The sequence below is a fragment of the Centroberyx gerrardi genome, chromosome 12 (genome assembly GCF_048128805.1).
Source record: "Centroberyx gerrardi isolate f3 chromosome 12, fCenGer3.hap1.cur.20231027, whole genome shotgun sequence".
NCBI lineage: Eukaryota > Metazoa > Chordata > Actinopteri > Beryciformes > Berycidae > Centroberyx > Centroberyx gerrardi.
Window position 1 is genome coordinate 638,847 of NC_136008.1, and position 17,500 is coordinate 656,346.

The 17,500-nt window shown below is 45.2% G+C and overlaps 1 protein-coding gene across 1 annotated transcript; it reads right to left on the reverse strand.

Moving 5' to 3' along the window:
• Positions 1–2,364: 2,364 nt before the first annotated feature.
• On the reverse strand, positions 2,365–15,549 carry LOC139923374 (acidic leucine-rich nuclear phosphoprotein 32 family member D-like). Its single transcript, XM_071914117.2, has 7 exons — positions 15,374–15,549; positions 12,808–12,957; positions 12,009–12,131; positions 9,021–9,180; positions 5,362–5,480; positions 4,597–4,660; positions 2,365–3,393 (listed from the first exon to the last, which is right to left on the reverse strand). The coding sequence occupies exons 1-7, from the start codon at positions 15,425–15,427 to the stop codon at positions 3,308–3,310; spliced, it is 756 nt and encodes a 251-aa protein (XP_071770218.1). The 5' UTR covers positions 15,428–15,549; the 3' UTR covers positions 2,365–3,307.
• Positions 15,550–17,500: the final 1,951 nt, after the last annotated feature.

A 17,500-nucleotide genomic window follows, 5' to 3' on the forward strand; every position in this document is an offset into this window, starting at 1 on the left:
GTGTTTTATTCTTCCTGTCTTTTAACAAAGTACACAAACAGCCACTAAGCTAAATTCCTTGTATGTGCAAATATACTTGGCCAATAAAAGGATTGATTGTGATATTGTAGAAGAAATGAAGAGACGTGCAGTCTGCTGCCGGTCTGCAGCGCCCCCGTGTGGCGGAGCGAGGAGCTGCAGCCGGTTTCCATCTGAACCGGTTTCACTGCAGTCCGGGAGCACAGTTTATATCTGATCCAGCAGCAGAACCAGCTTCAGTTCCAACATTACAACCAACCAACGGTCAGAGGTCAGAGGTCAGAGGTCAGAGGTCACAGCAGCCTGACAGGGAACAAACCTGCTGTCAGAAAAACTCATTTCCCACAGAAGGAAACCAGCAGAAGAGCCAAGAGAACAGAAACATCAAACTCTTGGAACTTCAGGTTCTACAAGAAAATACACAGAAAAATAAAAGGTGCAAACTGGAACTGAAAATGGTTCTTTGGATATTAAAAGGTTCTTAATTCTTAGTTATTGGACGGCAGCTGATGGCATGAATGTGCAGATAAACAAAAACACACTGCAGGAGTCTAAGCAAAGGAGAGCAGAAATGGTTCTTTGAAGAACCATTTTGTATTTGTATACTTTATTATCCCTGTGGGGAAGTTTGTCCTCTGCATCTGACCCATCCTACACACACCAGGAGCAGCGGGCAGCTGCAGGACAGCCGGGGACCGGCTCCAGGTCTTCTGCCAGTGCCCTGACCGGAGAATTAACCCTGACATACATGTCTGTGATGGTGGGAGGAAACCGGGTGAGAACATGCAGAAAGGACCTGGGACGGACCGGGGTTCGAACCCAGGACCTTCTTGCTGTGAGGTAACCGCTGAGCCGCCGTGCTCCTTCATGTTTGTGTTCTGACAGAACCACAGAAGGCCGACGGAACAGGAGAACGTTACGAAGCCTTTACTTTAAACCAGGCAGATCCACAGACCCGTACGGCTCTCTTCCTATTTAAACTAATTCTCCACTTCAGAATCTCACGTGAACGTTCACTCAGACGGTTCTGACCTTTGACCTCAGCATGAGTCCAGTTCAGATGCAGCTTCATGCAGGTTTGTAGTTCTCAGACTGAGCATCAGAACCAACATCTGTCTAAATCAGGGGTCTCAAACTCAATTTACCTGGGGGCCGCTGGAGGCAGAGTCTGGGTGAGGCTGGGCCGCATCAGGTATTCCACAAGAAAAGCTTTGTTAAAAAAATTCCAATCTTCTCAAATGTCTTTATTTTTATTTTTTAACACAAAATAAGATTTAAACGTCTTTATTAACAGTTCTTTAACCTCAATGGGTTCTTCTGAATATGAATTGTCCTGAACATGAATGGAACATTGAAGAACATGAACTGTTCTTCTGAACATGGCTTCTCTTGCCTACTCCTTGCTGCTAGAGACCTGGCAGTAGTCATAGAAACAAAAAAAACAAATGACATCATATAGAAATATATGTAGTGTTCATCGTGTGAGGCAATGCAAATAGCGCGATGCAAATAAAAAATAATGACCCACAAATAACGGTGCGACCCTATAATTGGTCCGGGTTACCGGGGACTGTTATCGCCGACGGACAGGTGTCGCTATGTGACTGCAGACTACATTAGGCTACATTGAGTTCCTTACTTTTCTTTTATCCCGCCGCGTACGCATCACTTTGATTTATTTTGTCAGAGAGAGACATATATACGTATAATGTCCCGCTGGGCAGCAACTTAAAAAACTTTTTTTTGGAAGTGTTGTGAACGCAGCGCGCTGGGACGAATGTCCGCGTGTGCCCAATAGAAACGAGGCAGCCAGCCAGGCACGGAAGAAAACTCTCCATGGCAACGCTGCTGTAACTTTCACTCATTGAGAAATGTTTCTCTGCTTGCATCAAGCCCGGTCGATGTCCCACCCCCGAGAGCCATATACCCCACCGTGATTGGTAGGTTCGTTCAGCTCCGCACACAATACTGTAAAGTGCCATCCATATAAAACTCGCGGGCCGCACTAACATTAAACTTTCATATTAAGGTGGGGGCCACAAAATATCGTCTCGCGGGCCGCAATTGGCCCGCGGGCCGCGAGCTTGAGACCCATGGTCTAAATGAAGTTTGTTAGAGCTCATTAAGCTGCAGGGCGGCCATGTTGGATTCTTGTTTGTCTTCCAGGTGTATTTTGACTGAACAGATGAAAGCAGCGCTGCTTCAGAGCCGCTCTGATGCTGCAGTTTCCCAGCAGCACCTGAACGCAGCGGAAACCCAGTGATGGACAGAGAAGTGAAGAGAAAGACAGAAGAGTCGGATCAAACTGAAGATGAAAACCTTCAGACGGAGCAGACGGAGTCCGAGTCCAGTTCTCTTTTTATTCCAAAACACTCATCAGAAGATTACAGCACACAAACAGCTGATCAGAAGACAGAAATAAAAAAATAAAATGAAGCCGAGGGGCTTCAACACACAGACTGACAGGCAGTCTACACTACAGAGACCAGTTCACTGCTATTTACAAAACACAACAGGCTTTAAGACCCAGGAAGCAGGAGGCAGGCGCAGGACGGGGGGGGGGGGGGGGGGATCTACAGATTCTGATTTGCTCTCCTGCTGACTCAGCTGATTATTCTCATAAACACAGTATGAGATGAAGAGTAAAACCAGAGAATCAGCTGCAACAATGTTTTTGCAAACTTTTTGTGCAACTTCCAAACTTATCAAGAACCAGACTGACAGAACCGGACTGACAGAACCGGACTGACAGAACCGGGCTGACAGAACCGGACTGACAGAACCGGACTGACAGAACCGGACTGACAGAACCGGGCTGACAGAACCGGACTGACAGAACCGGACTGTTCCAGTCTGATGAACCTTTAAACCAGTCAGTCAGACTAATCAGATCCACATGTAATCTCATGATCCTGTCCTGACTAAACACTGTGATACACAACATTATCACAGCATCACATTATCACACTTTTTCTTTTTTATTTCCTCCACCAAATTTCTAGGCTATTAATAAAATTAATAATAAAAATTTTATATTTGTGATACCACGGAAAACAAATATCATGATATTTGATGTTGTCGAATATCGGCCTGTGGGGGTGGGGGGTGATGGAACGACTTCAAATTAAAAAAATGAACGGAGTCAAAACATCCAGCTTCCTGCTTCCTGTCCTACGGCTCTGATGGGAACCCGGGGTCAGGGGTCAGGGGTCAGGGGTCAGGGTGGGCTCGGGGTGTGTGGGGGTTGAGGGTCGAGGCGGGGTTGGGGGGGTGAGGTGGGGTTAAGAAACTATTCATCATCCTCATCATCGTCGTCTCCTTCATCCTCTGGGTCTCTCTTCCTCTTCTCCCCCTGGACAGCTGCACCGTCCTCATCTGACACACACACACAGAGAGAGAGAGACACACACACACACACACACACACACACACACACACACAGAGAGAGAGACACACACACACACACACACACACACACACACACACAGAGAGAGACACACACACACACACACACACACAGAGAGAGAGACACACACACACACACAGAGAGAGAGACACACACACACACACACACACACAGAGAGAGACACACACACACACACACACACCAGCCTCAGCAGTCTGCTCCTCCTCTTTAAATAAATCGTCTCTTTCTAAACGCGTCGCTCTTCTTCACTCTGAGTGTTAAACCTGATTCAGAATAAAAGCATCTGATTGGTCGGCAGCTGCTTCCTTTCTTCAGTAAAACACCAGCTGACATTTGGACTTTATTCTGCTTTAAATGTTTAAATCAACATTCACTGAGTTTCAATGAAACAGAATATAAACTTCACTAAGATCAGATTTCTTCTTCCCATTCATTTGAATGGAAACGGAGACCGAACACGCTGAACAGACTCAGGATCAGATCTGAGTCCAGCTGTCGCTCCGACGCTTCAGAGCAGAGAGAACACGGCGGAGGGATACCATGTAGGAGAGAGAGTTCCTGTCGGGAGACCGGATCTACTTTTATTGTTAAATACTAATTTGAGTGTAAACCAAGAACAGAAAAGCTACCTGCAGACGGACGGGATGCTTTGTGTCTCACAGCAGATCTGATGCTGGATCTGTTCTCATTCAGATTCATTCACTCTGATCCTGCTGATTAGTTTCTATTCTGGTTTTCATGTTAAAACTCAGTGAATATTGATTTAAACAGAAGCAGCTTGAAAACATTCAAAGCACAAATACCATTAGAGCTGCAGTGCAGACGTGTTTCTACTGGTCTCTACTGGTCTCTACTGACACTGAGGCTCTGCAGCATGAAGACTTCTACACTTTAATGTCTGACTGAAGAAGATTAAAGAGCCTCAGAATAAACCTGAAGAGCAAACAGCAGAAGAAGAAACGTTCTCATAGAACTGAACCTAGAAAAAACATTTCACATGAAGTGAATTTTTAAGTGTATTTAAGCATCAAAGGAACATTTAACTGAATTTAGATCTTTTTAGACATTAAAGCAGCTGCAGCCGGAGATCTGAACCGGTCAGCTGATCTCTCTCAGCATGAAACACAAACAGCTGGTGAACAGGTTCGTACCTCCATCTTCATCCTCCTCATCGTCTTCCTCCTCCTCCACATAGTCATCATCATCTTCTTCATCCTTAGAGGAAGCACCAAGGAGTTTCATTAAAACAAATTCAAACTTTATTCGTCCATGCTGCCTGAACGGAGGCAGGAAGCTGCTGAGCCTGGAGGAGCCGCCTGTTTTCTTCTTCTACTGCAGTAAAACAGTTTGTGATGAAGCGATGTGATTGGCTTTTTTCAGTGAGCCCCCTTTCCCCTCGACCTGCCTCGTCTGCTTCAGCTACTGGTTTACTACGTTACCCAGAATGCCTTTCAACATTCAACATCACCCAGAGGGGGGGAGGCAAAAAACAGACAGGATGTGATGTCACATCAGACACATTACAGATCCATTAGATCAGTTTCTACACACTGAACCTTTGGTGTTGTGGCGTGTTGATACTGAAATGACTTCACTGCACTTTAAACATCTGTTCAGTTCAGTTTCAGACGCCGTCTGAAGCTCCGCCCCCTCTGACACAACAGCCACTGCAGCGTCAGGATGTGGAAACTCTCTCTCTCTCCAAGATCTTACTTTCACATCCAACATATTTTATACTCTTGTCTCACTGTTGCTGATATTTCAGCCTCATAATCCAGAACTGTCAGTTTAATTCCCCACTTGCTTTATTCTTATCTGTATTGCATGTTTGACTGTTTTAATAAAGTTTCCTCTGTTACGTGTTTAAGCCCCGCCCCTTGCTCAAGCCCCTGAGGACCAATCAGACGCCTCCTCACCTGGATGCCATCCTTCATCAGGTAGGACAGGCCGACCTCCTCCTCCCCCTCGGAGCCTTCGTCCTCCTCGTCCTCCTCGTCTTCGTCTCCGTCTCCCGGCGGTCCGGCCGCGTCTTCGTCTGGAAACACAGAACAGCTGAAGACCCGCCGCTGGTCTCTCTGCCTCACCTGTCTTCCTCCTGTCAGTCTGCATGTTCTGGTCTCTCTGCCTCACCTGTCTTCCTCCTGTCAGTCTGCATGTTCTGGTCTCTCTGCCTCACCTGTCTTCCTCCTGTCAGTCTCCATGTTCTGGTCTCTCTGCCTCACCTGTCTTCCTCCTGTCAGTCTCCATGTTCTGGTCTCTCTGTGGCTCCGCCCACCCAGGGTTTCTAACACTTTTTTCCTAACAAGGTTTCTATGTCTGATTATTGATCAGTGGGATCTAGTCCTGTTTCTCTGTCCAGTCCTTTGAGAAATAAAGTCGGCCCGGCACCCGGACTCTGAGCTGGACTGCAGCGCTCTCTAGTGGCCGGCAGGTGAAGCAGGCCTGATGTTTAAAACACTGTGGAGGTGAGGAGGAACTCTTCAGAAAGAAACACCAGAATAAAGTTCAAGTTACAGTTGCATAAAGATAGACCTGGTCTTACACTTAATGTGACCTTAAGTCAAATTTGCTATAGACTCTTATATTGACCTGTTCCTACTACTTGTTGATTGTTGTAGATCTCTAATGTTTCTCTCTCTCTTCTTCAGGTTCTTTCCAAAAACCAAAGATTTGCCATCTTGTATGAAACAGCTTCAGTATTTAAACTTCCCGCTCTGTTGTTATGGCAACGAGTCGGCCTAACTGTCAGAGCTCTTAACTCAGGATTAGCCGGGGGGAGGGGCTAACTTTCCTACCTCAAAATAAGTCTGTCTTAATATTTAAGTAACAGACAGTCTTAATTAGCCTAGTCCAGCCTGAGAATCTAAGACCAGTCTAAAGGTGCGTTCAGACTCCGGTCTACAGAAGCTGCTGCCGGTCTCTGGCGGTTCATGTCGTCGTCACGCTGGCTGCACCGGCTGATGATGTCAGACTGTCATGGTGTTGCATTCGTTTTTATTTTATTTGGCAAATACTGGTTCTTCTAATTCATCAAGTAAACAATAATAACGTGAACATAACGACCGACACCGCCTTGATCTGTGGGCTTCACTGCGTCATCAGAGAGGAAAACAGCTGACCGGTCTGTAGCTGCTGCATGTCGCCTCTGTTCGGAGCGCCGTGTCGCCGCGTCCACTGAAAACTAACGACTTCCTGCCGCTTCCAGCCGCAGTCTGAACGCAGCATCAGCACCAGTCTTAGACTAGTCTTAAACTGGCTTTATGCAACTGGCCCCTGGAGTTTATTCTCCTGCTTCAGCAGCAGAGCGTTTCCATGACAATAACTGGGAATAATCAGGTTACAGCAAGAAATGAACTGATGTGTTTCCCTGAACTCTAGTGATGTGACAACAGAGGAACCTGGTCTACATGATTCAGCTGGTTTCTCTCCTGAAGGAAGTGATGTAAAACAAACCTCCTGCTGCTTGTTTTGGATTTGGAACAGGAAGCTGATCTTCACCTGGGGCTTCATGTATAAACGTTGCGCAGGTACAAAAAGGTTGTGTACGCTGGTTTTCACGCACACGTCGGGATGTAGAAAACTGAAGTTGATGTGAGAATGTGCGGGACGTCCCGCAAACTTTAGACCATGCGTACGCACATTTGTCTGTCAGTCGGCGACGCCAAAATACAAAGTGCTGAAACTCTCCAAATGTTTCAAAATAATGTTTTCACTTAATTCACTGTGCTATGTCTATGAAGTATGAAAAACAATAATTATTTCCGCTGATACACCATAATAGTTTGATTATTTATGTGGATAATGTTTAACATTAGAAAGGCCAAAACCCATCTGGCATTGTTATTTTCAATTGTTAGTTCCTCCAACACTGGAGGAAAACGGTATTTTTTCCTCCATCCATGACTTTTCTTAAATATGAGGTTTTAAATGAATGAAAAAAGCCACTTAGGAAATAGATACAGGCACTCTGCACTATATCGCCGTGTTGGTTTGTGTGAATGTGTCTCTCTCCTCCGGCTCACTAAGAGTAGGTCTGACTTATTGAGCGCAATGAAAACCTGTCAAACTAATTTCCCACAGATGACATCAGGCCTTACTCACAAGCCAAAACCAAGATCGCCAGTAAACTGGACAGTTTTCTCTGTTTATGTGACATGGAGATGTTACGCAGGTCGGGACCGTACAGCTGCCGAGGCGAGGCGCACAGATCCGTCTCTCCTGGGAGGAAAACAGTGTCGGGGGGGCAGATGGAGTAAGTCCTGGAACAACCGTGTGATCCAGACGAGTTGTGTGACACAAACCACCGAAGCTGTGCGCTGACTGCAGGACTGAACGTAAGAAAGGAAAGGACCCGTGCATAAAACAAACAAAAAAAATAAGTGTAGCAAAAATGCCACAAATTGTCATATTTGGAGCGGCAGCGCTGCGAACACTGGACATGTCACATTATATGGTTTTGTTTTTAATCTTTGAATCAGTTCAATTGTGAAATTTTACCTTTATTTAAAAGCATATCGGACATATTTGGAGAGGGGAGCGCTGAACAGGCACGTTCACCATCGTTTTTGACAAGAAGGTGACAAGAGGCGTATTTATGGTCATTTGCATAGTTAGTTCTGGGAGGAGACGGGGCGGGGCGAGAGGCTCGTGCACGTGGCTCCATTTCACGTTGTTTGGGATGTATAAAGGAAAGGTGCGCAGGACCTGGCGTGCGCACGGTTTTATACATCTGAACATTTCTGTGCGTACGTACTTTTCAAGTTTTGTGAGTACGCCATCTTTCAGTATGAAAGCTGCTCAGTCTGTTATACACGAGGCCCCGGACTGTCAGTCTGCATGCTGGCTGAGGTTTCTGCTCCCTGCTCGTTCTCCACCTGGCTGTTCTGCTCATGTGAAGATGTTTTTATTTACATTTAAATTCTTCATACAGCAGCATTTTGTGTGCAGATCTGTTGTATTTCACTTGATATTTTCTTTGATGCGGCACTAATCTCTTTGGGATGTGTTTGTTTTCTGTGTCTCCACATGGGACTAAAGCTAACTTTCTGCTATCGTTAAAGGATAAGGCCGGTGTTTTTTAATGCATCGCTTACCGTCAACAAATCCTATGAAAATAACAAAATCAGCAATGATTTTGTTTTGCCAACAAGTCTCGTCCATGTAGCGGTGCCCAGTGCAGCCTCATGTCCCAGCAGCCATAGAACGCCGGCGTAATGAAGAATTTGTTCCCATTTGATTTGGTAATAACTACAACAGTCTGACTTTTCATGGTAACAGTTAGAGATTTTTAAAATGTAAACTATGTCTTTGTGAGCTGTATTTAAAGGTTTTTATCTTACAATTGGAGCCGATGACTTCCGGGTTGACGGCTAAAAACGGAACGTGGGAAGTCAGAAAGTAACGGGAGGAGAGCAAACACATTGTTGATTTTGTTATTTCATAGGATTTGTTGACGGTAAGAAATGCATTAAAAACACCGGCCTTATCCTTTAAACTAGTTAGCCGTCCAGGAAGTGTAGACGCTTCCCATCGGCCAATCAGCGGCCGGTCTGAGCGGCGCGGCGGGCGGTCTTACCGTCGTCGGCCTCGGAGTCGGGCACCTCGTTGTCGTCCTGGTCGTACCCGTCCAGGTAGGTGACCTGGGGCAGCAGCTCCAGAACGCTCTCCCGGTACTCGTCCAGAGTGGTGACCTCACAGCTGTACAGGTCCAGGCTGCGCAGGTTCTTCAGGTTCTGCTGCAGGGGGAGGAGAACACGCTTCAGACCTGCAGAACCACAACTGGTCTGAACACTGGTCTGAACACTGAACACTGGTTTGAACACTGGTCTGAACACTGAACACTGGTTTGAACACTATCTCAACACTGGTCTGAACACTGAAAACTGTCTGAACACTCATCTGAACACTGAACACTGGTCTGAACACTGGTCTGAACACTGAAAACTGTCTGAACACTGAAAACTGTCTGAACACTCATCTGAACACTGAACACTGTCTGAACACTGGTCTGAACACTGGTTTGAACACTGTCTAAACACTGGTCTGAACACTGAAAACTGTCTCAACACTGGTCTGAACACTGAAAACTGTCTGAACACTGGTCTGAACACTGGTCTGAACACTGAATACTGTCTCAACACTATCTCAACACTGGTCTGAACACTGAAAACTGTCTGAACACTCATCTGAACACTGGTCTGAACACTGGTCTGAACACTGAATACTGTCTCAACACTATCTCAACACTGGTCTGAACACTGAAAACTGTCTGAACACTCATCTGAACACTGAACACTGGTCTGAACACTGGTCTGAACACTGAAAACTGTCTGAACACTGGTCTGAACACTGAAAACTGTCTGAACACTGGTCTGAACACTGGTCTGAACACTGAATACTGTCTCAACACTATCTCAACACTGGTCTGAACACTGAAAACTGTCTGAACACTCATCTGAACACTGGTCTGAACACTGGTCTGAACACTGAATACTGTCTCAACACTATCTCAACACTGGTCTGAACACTGAAAACTGTCTGAACACTCATCTGAACACTGTCTGAACACTGGTCTGAACACTGGTTTGAACACTGTCTAAACACTGGTCTGAACACTGGTCTGAACACTGAAAACTGTCTCAACACTGGTCTGAACACTGAAAACTGTCTGAACACTGGTCTGAACACTGGTCTGAACACTGAATACTGTCTCAACACTATCTCAACACTGGTCTGAACACTGAAAACTGTCTGAACACTCATCTGAACACTGGTCTGAACACTGGTCTGAACACTGAATACTGTCTCAACACTATCTCAACACTGGTCTGAACACTGAAAACTGTCTGAACACTCATCTGAACACTGGTCTGAACACTGGTCTAAACACTGGTCTGAACACTGAACACTGTCTGAACACTGAACACTGTCTCAATACTGGTCTCAACACTGGTCTGAACACTGAACACTGAACACTGGTCTGAACACTGAACACTGGTCTGAACACTGAACACTGTCTCAACACTATCTCAACACTGGTCTGAACACTGAACACTGGTCTGAACACTGAACACTGTCTCAACACTATCTCAACACTGGTCTGAACACTGAACACTGGTCTGAACACTGAACACTGGTCTGAACACTGAACACTGGTCTGAACACTGGTCTGAACACTGAACACTGGTCTGAACACTGGTCTGAACACTGGTCTGAACACTGGTCTGAACACTGTGCAGCTCAACACATCTACAGAACTAATATCTACTCTGCAGATACAGAACAAGCATCAGAATCTCAATCTCATCTGAATCTCATATAAAACATATTTGTTAAAAATTGCTTTTAATTAGTCACTGTTTTTGTTGTTCTTCATTTTTGTAATTTACCAATATTCTGCTTCTGTTGCACCGTACTTTAATTTTGTCTTTCACATTTTCTTAACCGTCTTGTTTTTATTTATCCGTTTTTCTCACTCTGTGTCTCATTTATTGTAAAGCACTCTGAGCTGCATGTCTTGTATGAAGGGTGCTATATAAATAAAGTTCATTATTATTATTATTATTATTATTATTATTATTATTATTATTATCATTATTAACATCATCATCATCATCATCATCATCATCATCATCATCAGGACTGAGTCACACCTTCATGTTTTAGTCTTTCAGTGAAATTCAAAAACTTTTCCAGACCTGGAAACAATCAAATTAATTTTCCAGACTCTTCCAGGCTGGACAGCAGAGCTGTGCGGGTCGAACAGTTCACACACTGTAATTACAGACTAAAGTTGGAATTTAAGTTTAATTAACAGAATAAACGTCTCCAGGCTCAGCTGTCTGTGGCCTGAGGAGCTGAAACTCAGCAAGACGACACTGGAGCGCCTGCTGCCTGAAGCCGTTGTGTTATGAATACGAAGACAGGCGGGTGGGTTCAGGTGTTTATGTTCAGGTGGCTGCAGGTTGAAAACATCCTGACCGCTTCACTACAGGAACCTGCGCATCTCATTAACACAAACAGCTTGGCGAATCCAGGTTTGTGTTTTTGGTTCAGGACAAGCTAAACCGCCTGGCGTTCTGAACCTGATCAATGCAGCTGGTGATCAGTGCAGCTGGTGATCAGTGCAGCTGGTGATCAATGCAGCTGGTGATCAGTGCAGCTGGTGATCAGTGCAGCTGGTGATCAATGCAGCTGGTGATCAGTGCAGCTGGTGATCAGTGCAGCTGGTGATCAATGCAGCTGGTGATCAATGCAGCTGGTGATCAGTGCAGCTGGTGATCAATGCAGCTGGTGATCAGTGCAGCTGGTGATCAGTGCAGCTGGTGATCAGTGCAGCTGGTGATCAGTGCAGCTGGTGATCAATGCAGCTGGTGATCAGTGCAGCTGGTGATCAGTGCAGCTGGTGATCAATGCAGCTGGTGATCAGTGCAGCTGGTGATCAGTGCAGCTGGTGATCAATGCAGCTGGTGATCAATGCAGCTGGTGATCAGTGCAGCTGGTGATCAATGCAGCTGGTGATCAGTGCAGCTGGTGATCAATGCAGCTGATTGGTGGATCTTACCAGAGCCTCCATGGTGCTCAGCTCCTTGATCTTGTTCCCGCTCAGGTTGAGGTAGGTGAGGTTCGGACATTTCTCCGCCAGAGCGTCCAGACCGCCGCAGATGCTGTTATCGCTCACCTCCAGCTGGGGGGAGAGAGACACTTTCAACCAATCACATTCAAGCTCTGAGAAAGAAGGGGGCGGGGCATTCAGCAGCTCACTGCAGGGATGCTGCTGAGGAGCTGATCAAGTGATCAGGTATCATTACAGTTTATTGATATCTGTAGATGTGACTGGGACTTAAAGGTGAAACTACTTTGTCTTTTGAATTTTCCTTCCCACCACGGAGGAACGACGCTTTAACGTCAGCTGTTCATTTGAAATCTGTAAATACAGTTTTAAAATATATACAGATAAATACAGGCATTAATACAGATTTAAAACACATAAATCCAGATTTAAGGTAACGCTTTATTTTCCAGGTCCACAATTTCCTAGGAAGGAACTGTTCATTTCTTAGGAAGTTTCCTGGAGAGAAGCATGACATCATGCTCTAACAGCGAGAACAGAGAGAGTTCCTCCAGTTTCTTCTGTTTCCACGACAGAAACATGAAATGATGTGGCAGTTATATAGAAAATTAGAAATGAACTAAAATTAAGAATTCAATAAATAACTATATGATGTAATTATATGAATAATGACTTCTGAACTGTGAACTATTTACTGGAAAAATAACAGGCAGAGGTCGATTACCTCTGCCTGTTATTTTTCCAGTAAATAGTTCACAGTTCTGCGGTTCCCTCCAGGTTCCTGCCTCACCTTGCGCAGCTTGGGCAGCGGCGGCAGCTTGGCGAGCGAGGTGAGGCCGACGTTCACCATGCTGAGCAGCTCCAGCTCTCTGTACTCCTCCGTCAGCCCCTCCACCTCTCCGTCACTGGAGTGACAGTTATCCACCACCAGCTCCAACACCTGGACACACACACACACACACACACACACACACACACACACACTGCTGAGGGAGCAGGGCGGGAATCAAACCCACAACTAGAGCCGGTGATAATTCAGTCTGGTTTCTGGTCTCAGTGGATCACATGATGATGATGAGGTGATTTTTTAAAGCATGACACACTTCTGCTGTCTGAACTGATGAGAACAAACATGTCATTTAAAAACTGACATATGAAACATGTTAAGGAATACTATTTGAAATGAATGTCAGTTTTGTTTGACATCACACCTAACATTTTACCATTAAGTTCAATGGGATGAACATTGATTAGATTATTTTAAGTGATCTTGCAGACATGAGCCGTATCCTGATATATATTAATATCGGGGGGAAAATCCCTATGATTATTGTGATTGATTGATGTATTGGGTACAGGCAATAGTACATCCCAGAGGAGAACACATAAAAGCTTAAACACTTGTTTCCAACGTGGTCCTCGACGGAGAACAACAAAGAAAAACAGTACACAGAACAAACAATATTACAATAACAATACAATTAGGTATTTCACAAATAGAAGAAATTTCACACTACTCACCTAAAACTAAACTATCAAGTGTGAGAGTATATGAAGTGTCTGTGGAAGTGTGTGTGTTATGGTGAGTGTAGTGATGCACAAGTTTGTGTGTGTGATATTGATTTCATCCCTATGGCCCGGTCCCAAGTGACTGTTCTAGATGTGACTGGGCCTGCAGAACCTGGTTCCACCCAGACTCATCGGTCATGACGGAACATGGTGGAGAACCGCGACTTTAATCCAAAACATTTCATCACATCCCGTCCCGGCTCCCTCTCGCTGTGCCTTCAGTCTCATCTGAAGCAGAGAAGCTGAACACACCGACCCCGGCCTACTGGTTTGGTTTATTCACAGTAAAGCAGGACAACACATCATTTACACAGACACAGCCGGTAACTCACAGCATGTCCACTTTAACCCTAACAGGAGGAACAAAAGCACTCCGTCAGGGTCAGCGTCCACTTCTCCAGACGGGAAGCTGGAGCCGTTTTCTCCCCCTCGTGGAGTGATCCATCTCACCTCACACACGATCTTTGGTGAATGAACGACAACGACAACACAGCTGCTGGCGGACTGACACGCAGACTGTAGTAGTGCATAACAAGTACATTTAACTCGTAGTATTCTACCTACATGCGAAGTACAAAGTACGATAAACACTAAAGCATCTAATGTTGTGAACGGCTGGTCATGTGACGATCCTGCCTCTACCGACTACTAGCTTCATAATAACATTGTTTCAGCTGTGAGCAATGGGAGGAAATGCTGCAAATATTTTAAGATATAATTTTTACAAGCAACGTTACATTAACCAGACTCAGCTACGTTCTCACGTATGGACAGAGCGTTGTGCCAAACTCCGTTCAAAAATCGGCAGTTAATGTAGTCTGGCTTATCGCCGAGCACACAGTAACGTTACATGTCCCGCACAACACGACAGGAGGTTCCTTCTGACCCCGCTGGTAAATTACATACGGTACATTTGTTCCACAGAACGGCTGTACCTCAATACAGCTCCAACCTTCAGAAGTGGTTCGCCCGTTTCCCCCCAGTCTTCTCCACCAAAACACAGCGCGGTGGGCGGCAACGACCAGAGAAACCAATTCTAAAAGTTGAAATTTAAATTTTTGTTGTTTACTGGATCAACTGTAGGCCGAATTGACCAGAAGCTTCTAAACAGCTGTAAAAAGACTGAAGTCATGGTATAGTAGGTACACACATTGGCCAATAACCAAAGCATCTTTGAAGAGTGGGATTTTTTAAATGGAGTTTTGTATGACGTCCTTTCCATTCAAGAGAACGACAAGCATCGGGGCTAACCGAACTAACTAGTCTGTAGGTTAAAATGGAAGACCGGTTTTACCACGTAGCGAGTGGGATTGTAAACAAAGTGAACGTAATCTGCCCCAAATCAACATTAGCAAGTGTAGTTTTACTACTAATATGTTAGCAGTAGCCATAGCAAGCTAATCCTGAAGACTGTTCTATTATGTGGGCTGGGCTGACGGCAGGTTAGCTTGTTAGCTTGTGTGCTAGCTGCATGAGGCTCGCGCGAGCACCCGTGCACCCACGAGCGAGCGAGAAGTCAGCGCGCGAGTGTACAGCTGCACACGGCTAGCGCCTTCACAACCCAGCGGACGAGGTTCCACCATGTTAGTACAATAACAGCACAATGCTGAAGTTGTTTTCTGGGTCAAAATGGCGAATAAAACGCCACTGAACGGTGTGCAGACACAACAGAGAGAGGCAACGATGTCCGCTACCGAAGAATGCATTGAGCATCGTCATTTCGAGTCTGCATCCTTCACGAAATTCTTGGGAAATAAATAAATAAAAGTCCTGTTATAGTTGCATACCTCGGCTGGGTTCCTGTTCCTCAACTCCAAGCTGATCCTCTTCTTCATGTCCATTTCTGAAGCCCGAAGAGAGTGCAAAAAACAACTTATAACAAAGGAAAACTGAAAAGAAAATACAGTAGATTTGGGCGCGCTTTCACTGTGGCCTTCCTCTGTCAATGGCTGCCAGACGATAACTAAACCTCCATGTTAGCTCGCACCCGACCGCCACTGGCAGACCACGCCCCCTTCAAGATGAATATTCAAACATTTTTACATTCTGTGATCTTATTGGCCTGGTGTTACGCCAGTCACCAAGCACGTCCCTCATCAGCATATTATGCAAAAATCTACGTTACTATTGGCTAGAATTGCAAGGTCGTTGATAAATCACAACCAATAAGAAGCGTAACATGACACTTTTAAACTTTACATCCGCCCCCTCTTTGTCCTTATTGGCGCCATAACTTAATGTTGTCTTCAGCTGTTAGTACTACTGTAGTAATATTTGTACTAGTAGTAGTAGCAGTAGTAGTATAGTTATAGTAGTAGTAGTAGCAGTTATAGATATAGTAGTAGTAGCAATAGTAGTAGTAATAGTATAGTTATAGTAGTAGTAGTAGCAGCAGTACCAATAATAGTTGCGGTAGTAATACTAGTAGTAGTAGTAGTACTAGTAGTAGTAGTAGTAGTAGTAGTAGTAGTGGTAGTAATAGTAGTAGTACCACTACTGCTACTACTACTATTACTACCACTACTACTGGCTACTACTAGTCAGTAGTAGTAGTAATAGTACCAGTTGAGAATCTGTCTCATGGTTCAGGATTGTTTTCTTGTGGATCAAACAGCTTCACTTCACAGTTCAGCTGTTTCAGTAAAACATCTTTGAGGAGCAGCTGGAAGTAAAACTGCACAGCAGCTGCAGCGCCACCTGCCGGAGCCGGGCCGGACTCACCTGCCGGAGCCGGGCCGGACTCACCTGCCGGACTCCGGCTGCCGGACTCCGCCTGCCGGAGCCGGGCCGGACTCCGGCTGCCGGAGCCGGGCCGGACTCCGCCTGCATGAGCCGGGCCGGACTCCAGCTACACTCTCAAACTGTCAGCCAGTCCAGGATCGTTGTGTCTGTGTTTACATATCATTACTGTAACTGAAGGGTTTTATTTCCAGTGACGTCACACAGGAAAAATCTTAAAAACAATTGGAAAAAAGTGAATTTCAGTGATAAACATCTCGCAGCAGAACAGAAGCTTCACAAACAGAACAGACAAACTGACCTGATGTCAGTCTGCTGACGCTGTGAAGAGGAAAACTACTGAAATCTGAAGTTGTGAATAAAAATCCCCTTTTACATTTCTTTAGAACTGATTTCAACACGTATGAATTATATCTGTATTGATTATATCAATTACATCTGTTAGCAGCAGGAAGAGCAGAGCGTTAAAACTGTCCAGAGTCTGGACTGGTCTCCCTCTGGTTCCTCTGAACCTGCAGACTGCAGGTCGTCGGTTCAAATCCCTCCTGACCTGAGCAAGGCACCGAGCCCTCAGCTGCTGCTGCTCCGCTGCCAGTAGAACCCACTTCAGACCGGTCCCAGTAGAACCCACTTCAGACCGGTGCCAGTAGAACCCACTTCAGACCGGTTCTGCTGCTCCGCCCATTCACCTTATTTCAGTAGAAATTGAACTGCATGCTTGTTGTTCTACTGATTGTACATTTATTTTATCTCTTGTGAAGCAGCTTGTGATGGAGTTGTGTTTTAAACTGTGCTATATGAACAAAATTCATTATTATTATTTATCATTGATCAGCTGCCGGTGTGTCGGGGGGGGGGGGGGGGGGGGAGCTTCTGGGTGGAAGAGGAGAGAGAAGGAACAGTCAGGAAGTGGAACCATGGTGGAACCTCAGCCTGATCTGCAGAACCGAGAGAAAAACGTATTATTATTTTTTTAGGTTCACATTTGAACGTTTTTTTTATTGCATCAACAAAGTTCACACAGTACAAACATACAGCTGAGCAGCAGATTTAAACAGAGTGTATAAGAACTTGCAACACGTATAATATATATACATATAAATAAATCAAAATAAACAAAATGTAAACAGACCAAAGTCAGACATAACGTTCATAAGAGCTGACTGTCTCCATAT

Excerpts from the sequence above, each read along its gene's own strand:
- LOC139923374 (XM_071914117.2), bottom strand. The coding sequence starts at position 15,427 with ATGGACATGAAGAAGAGGATCAGCTTGGAGTTGAGGAACAGGAACCCA. Across the intron at positions 5,481-9,020 it reads CGACTCCGAGGCCGACGACG|ACGAAGACGCGGCCGGACCG; the intron begins GTAAGACCGCCC and ends CTGTGTTTCCAG. Across the intron at positions 4,661-5,361 it reads TGATGAAGGATGGCATCCAG|GATGAAGAAGATGATGATGA; the intron begins GTGAGGAGGCGT and ends GCTTCCTCTAAG.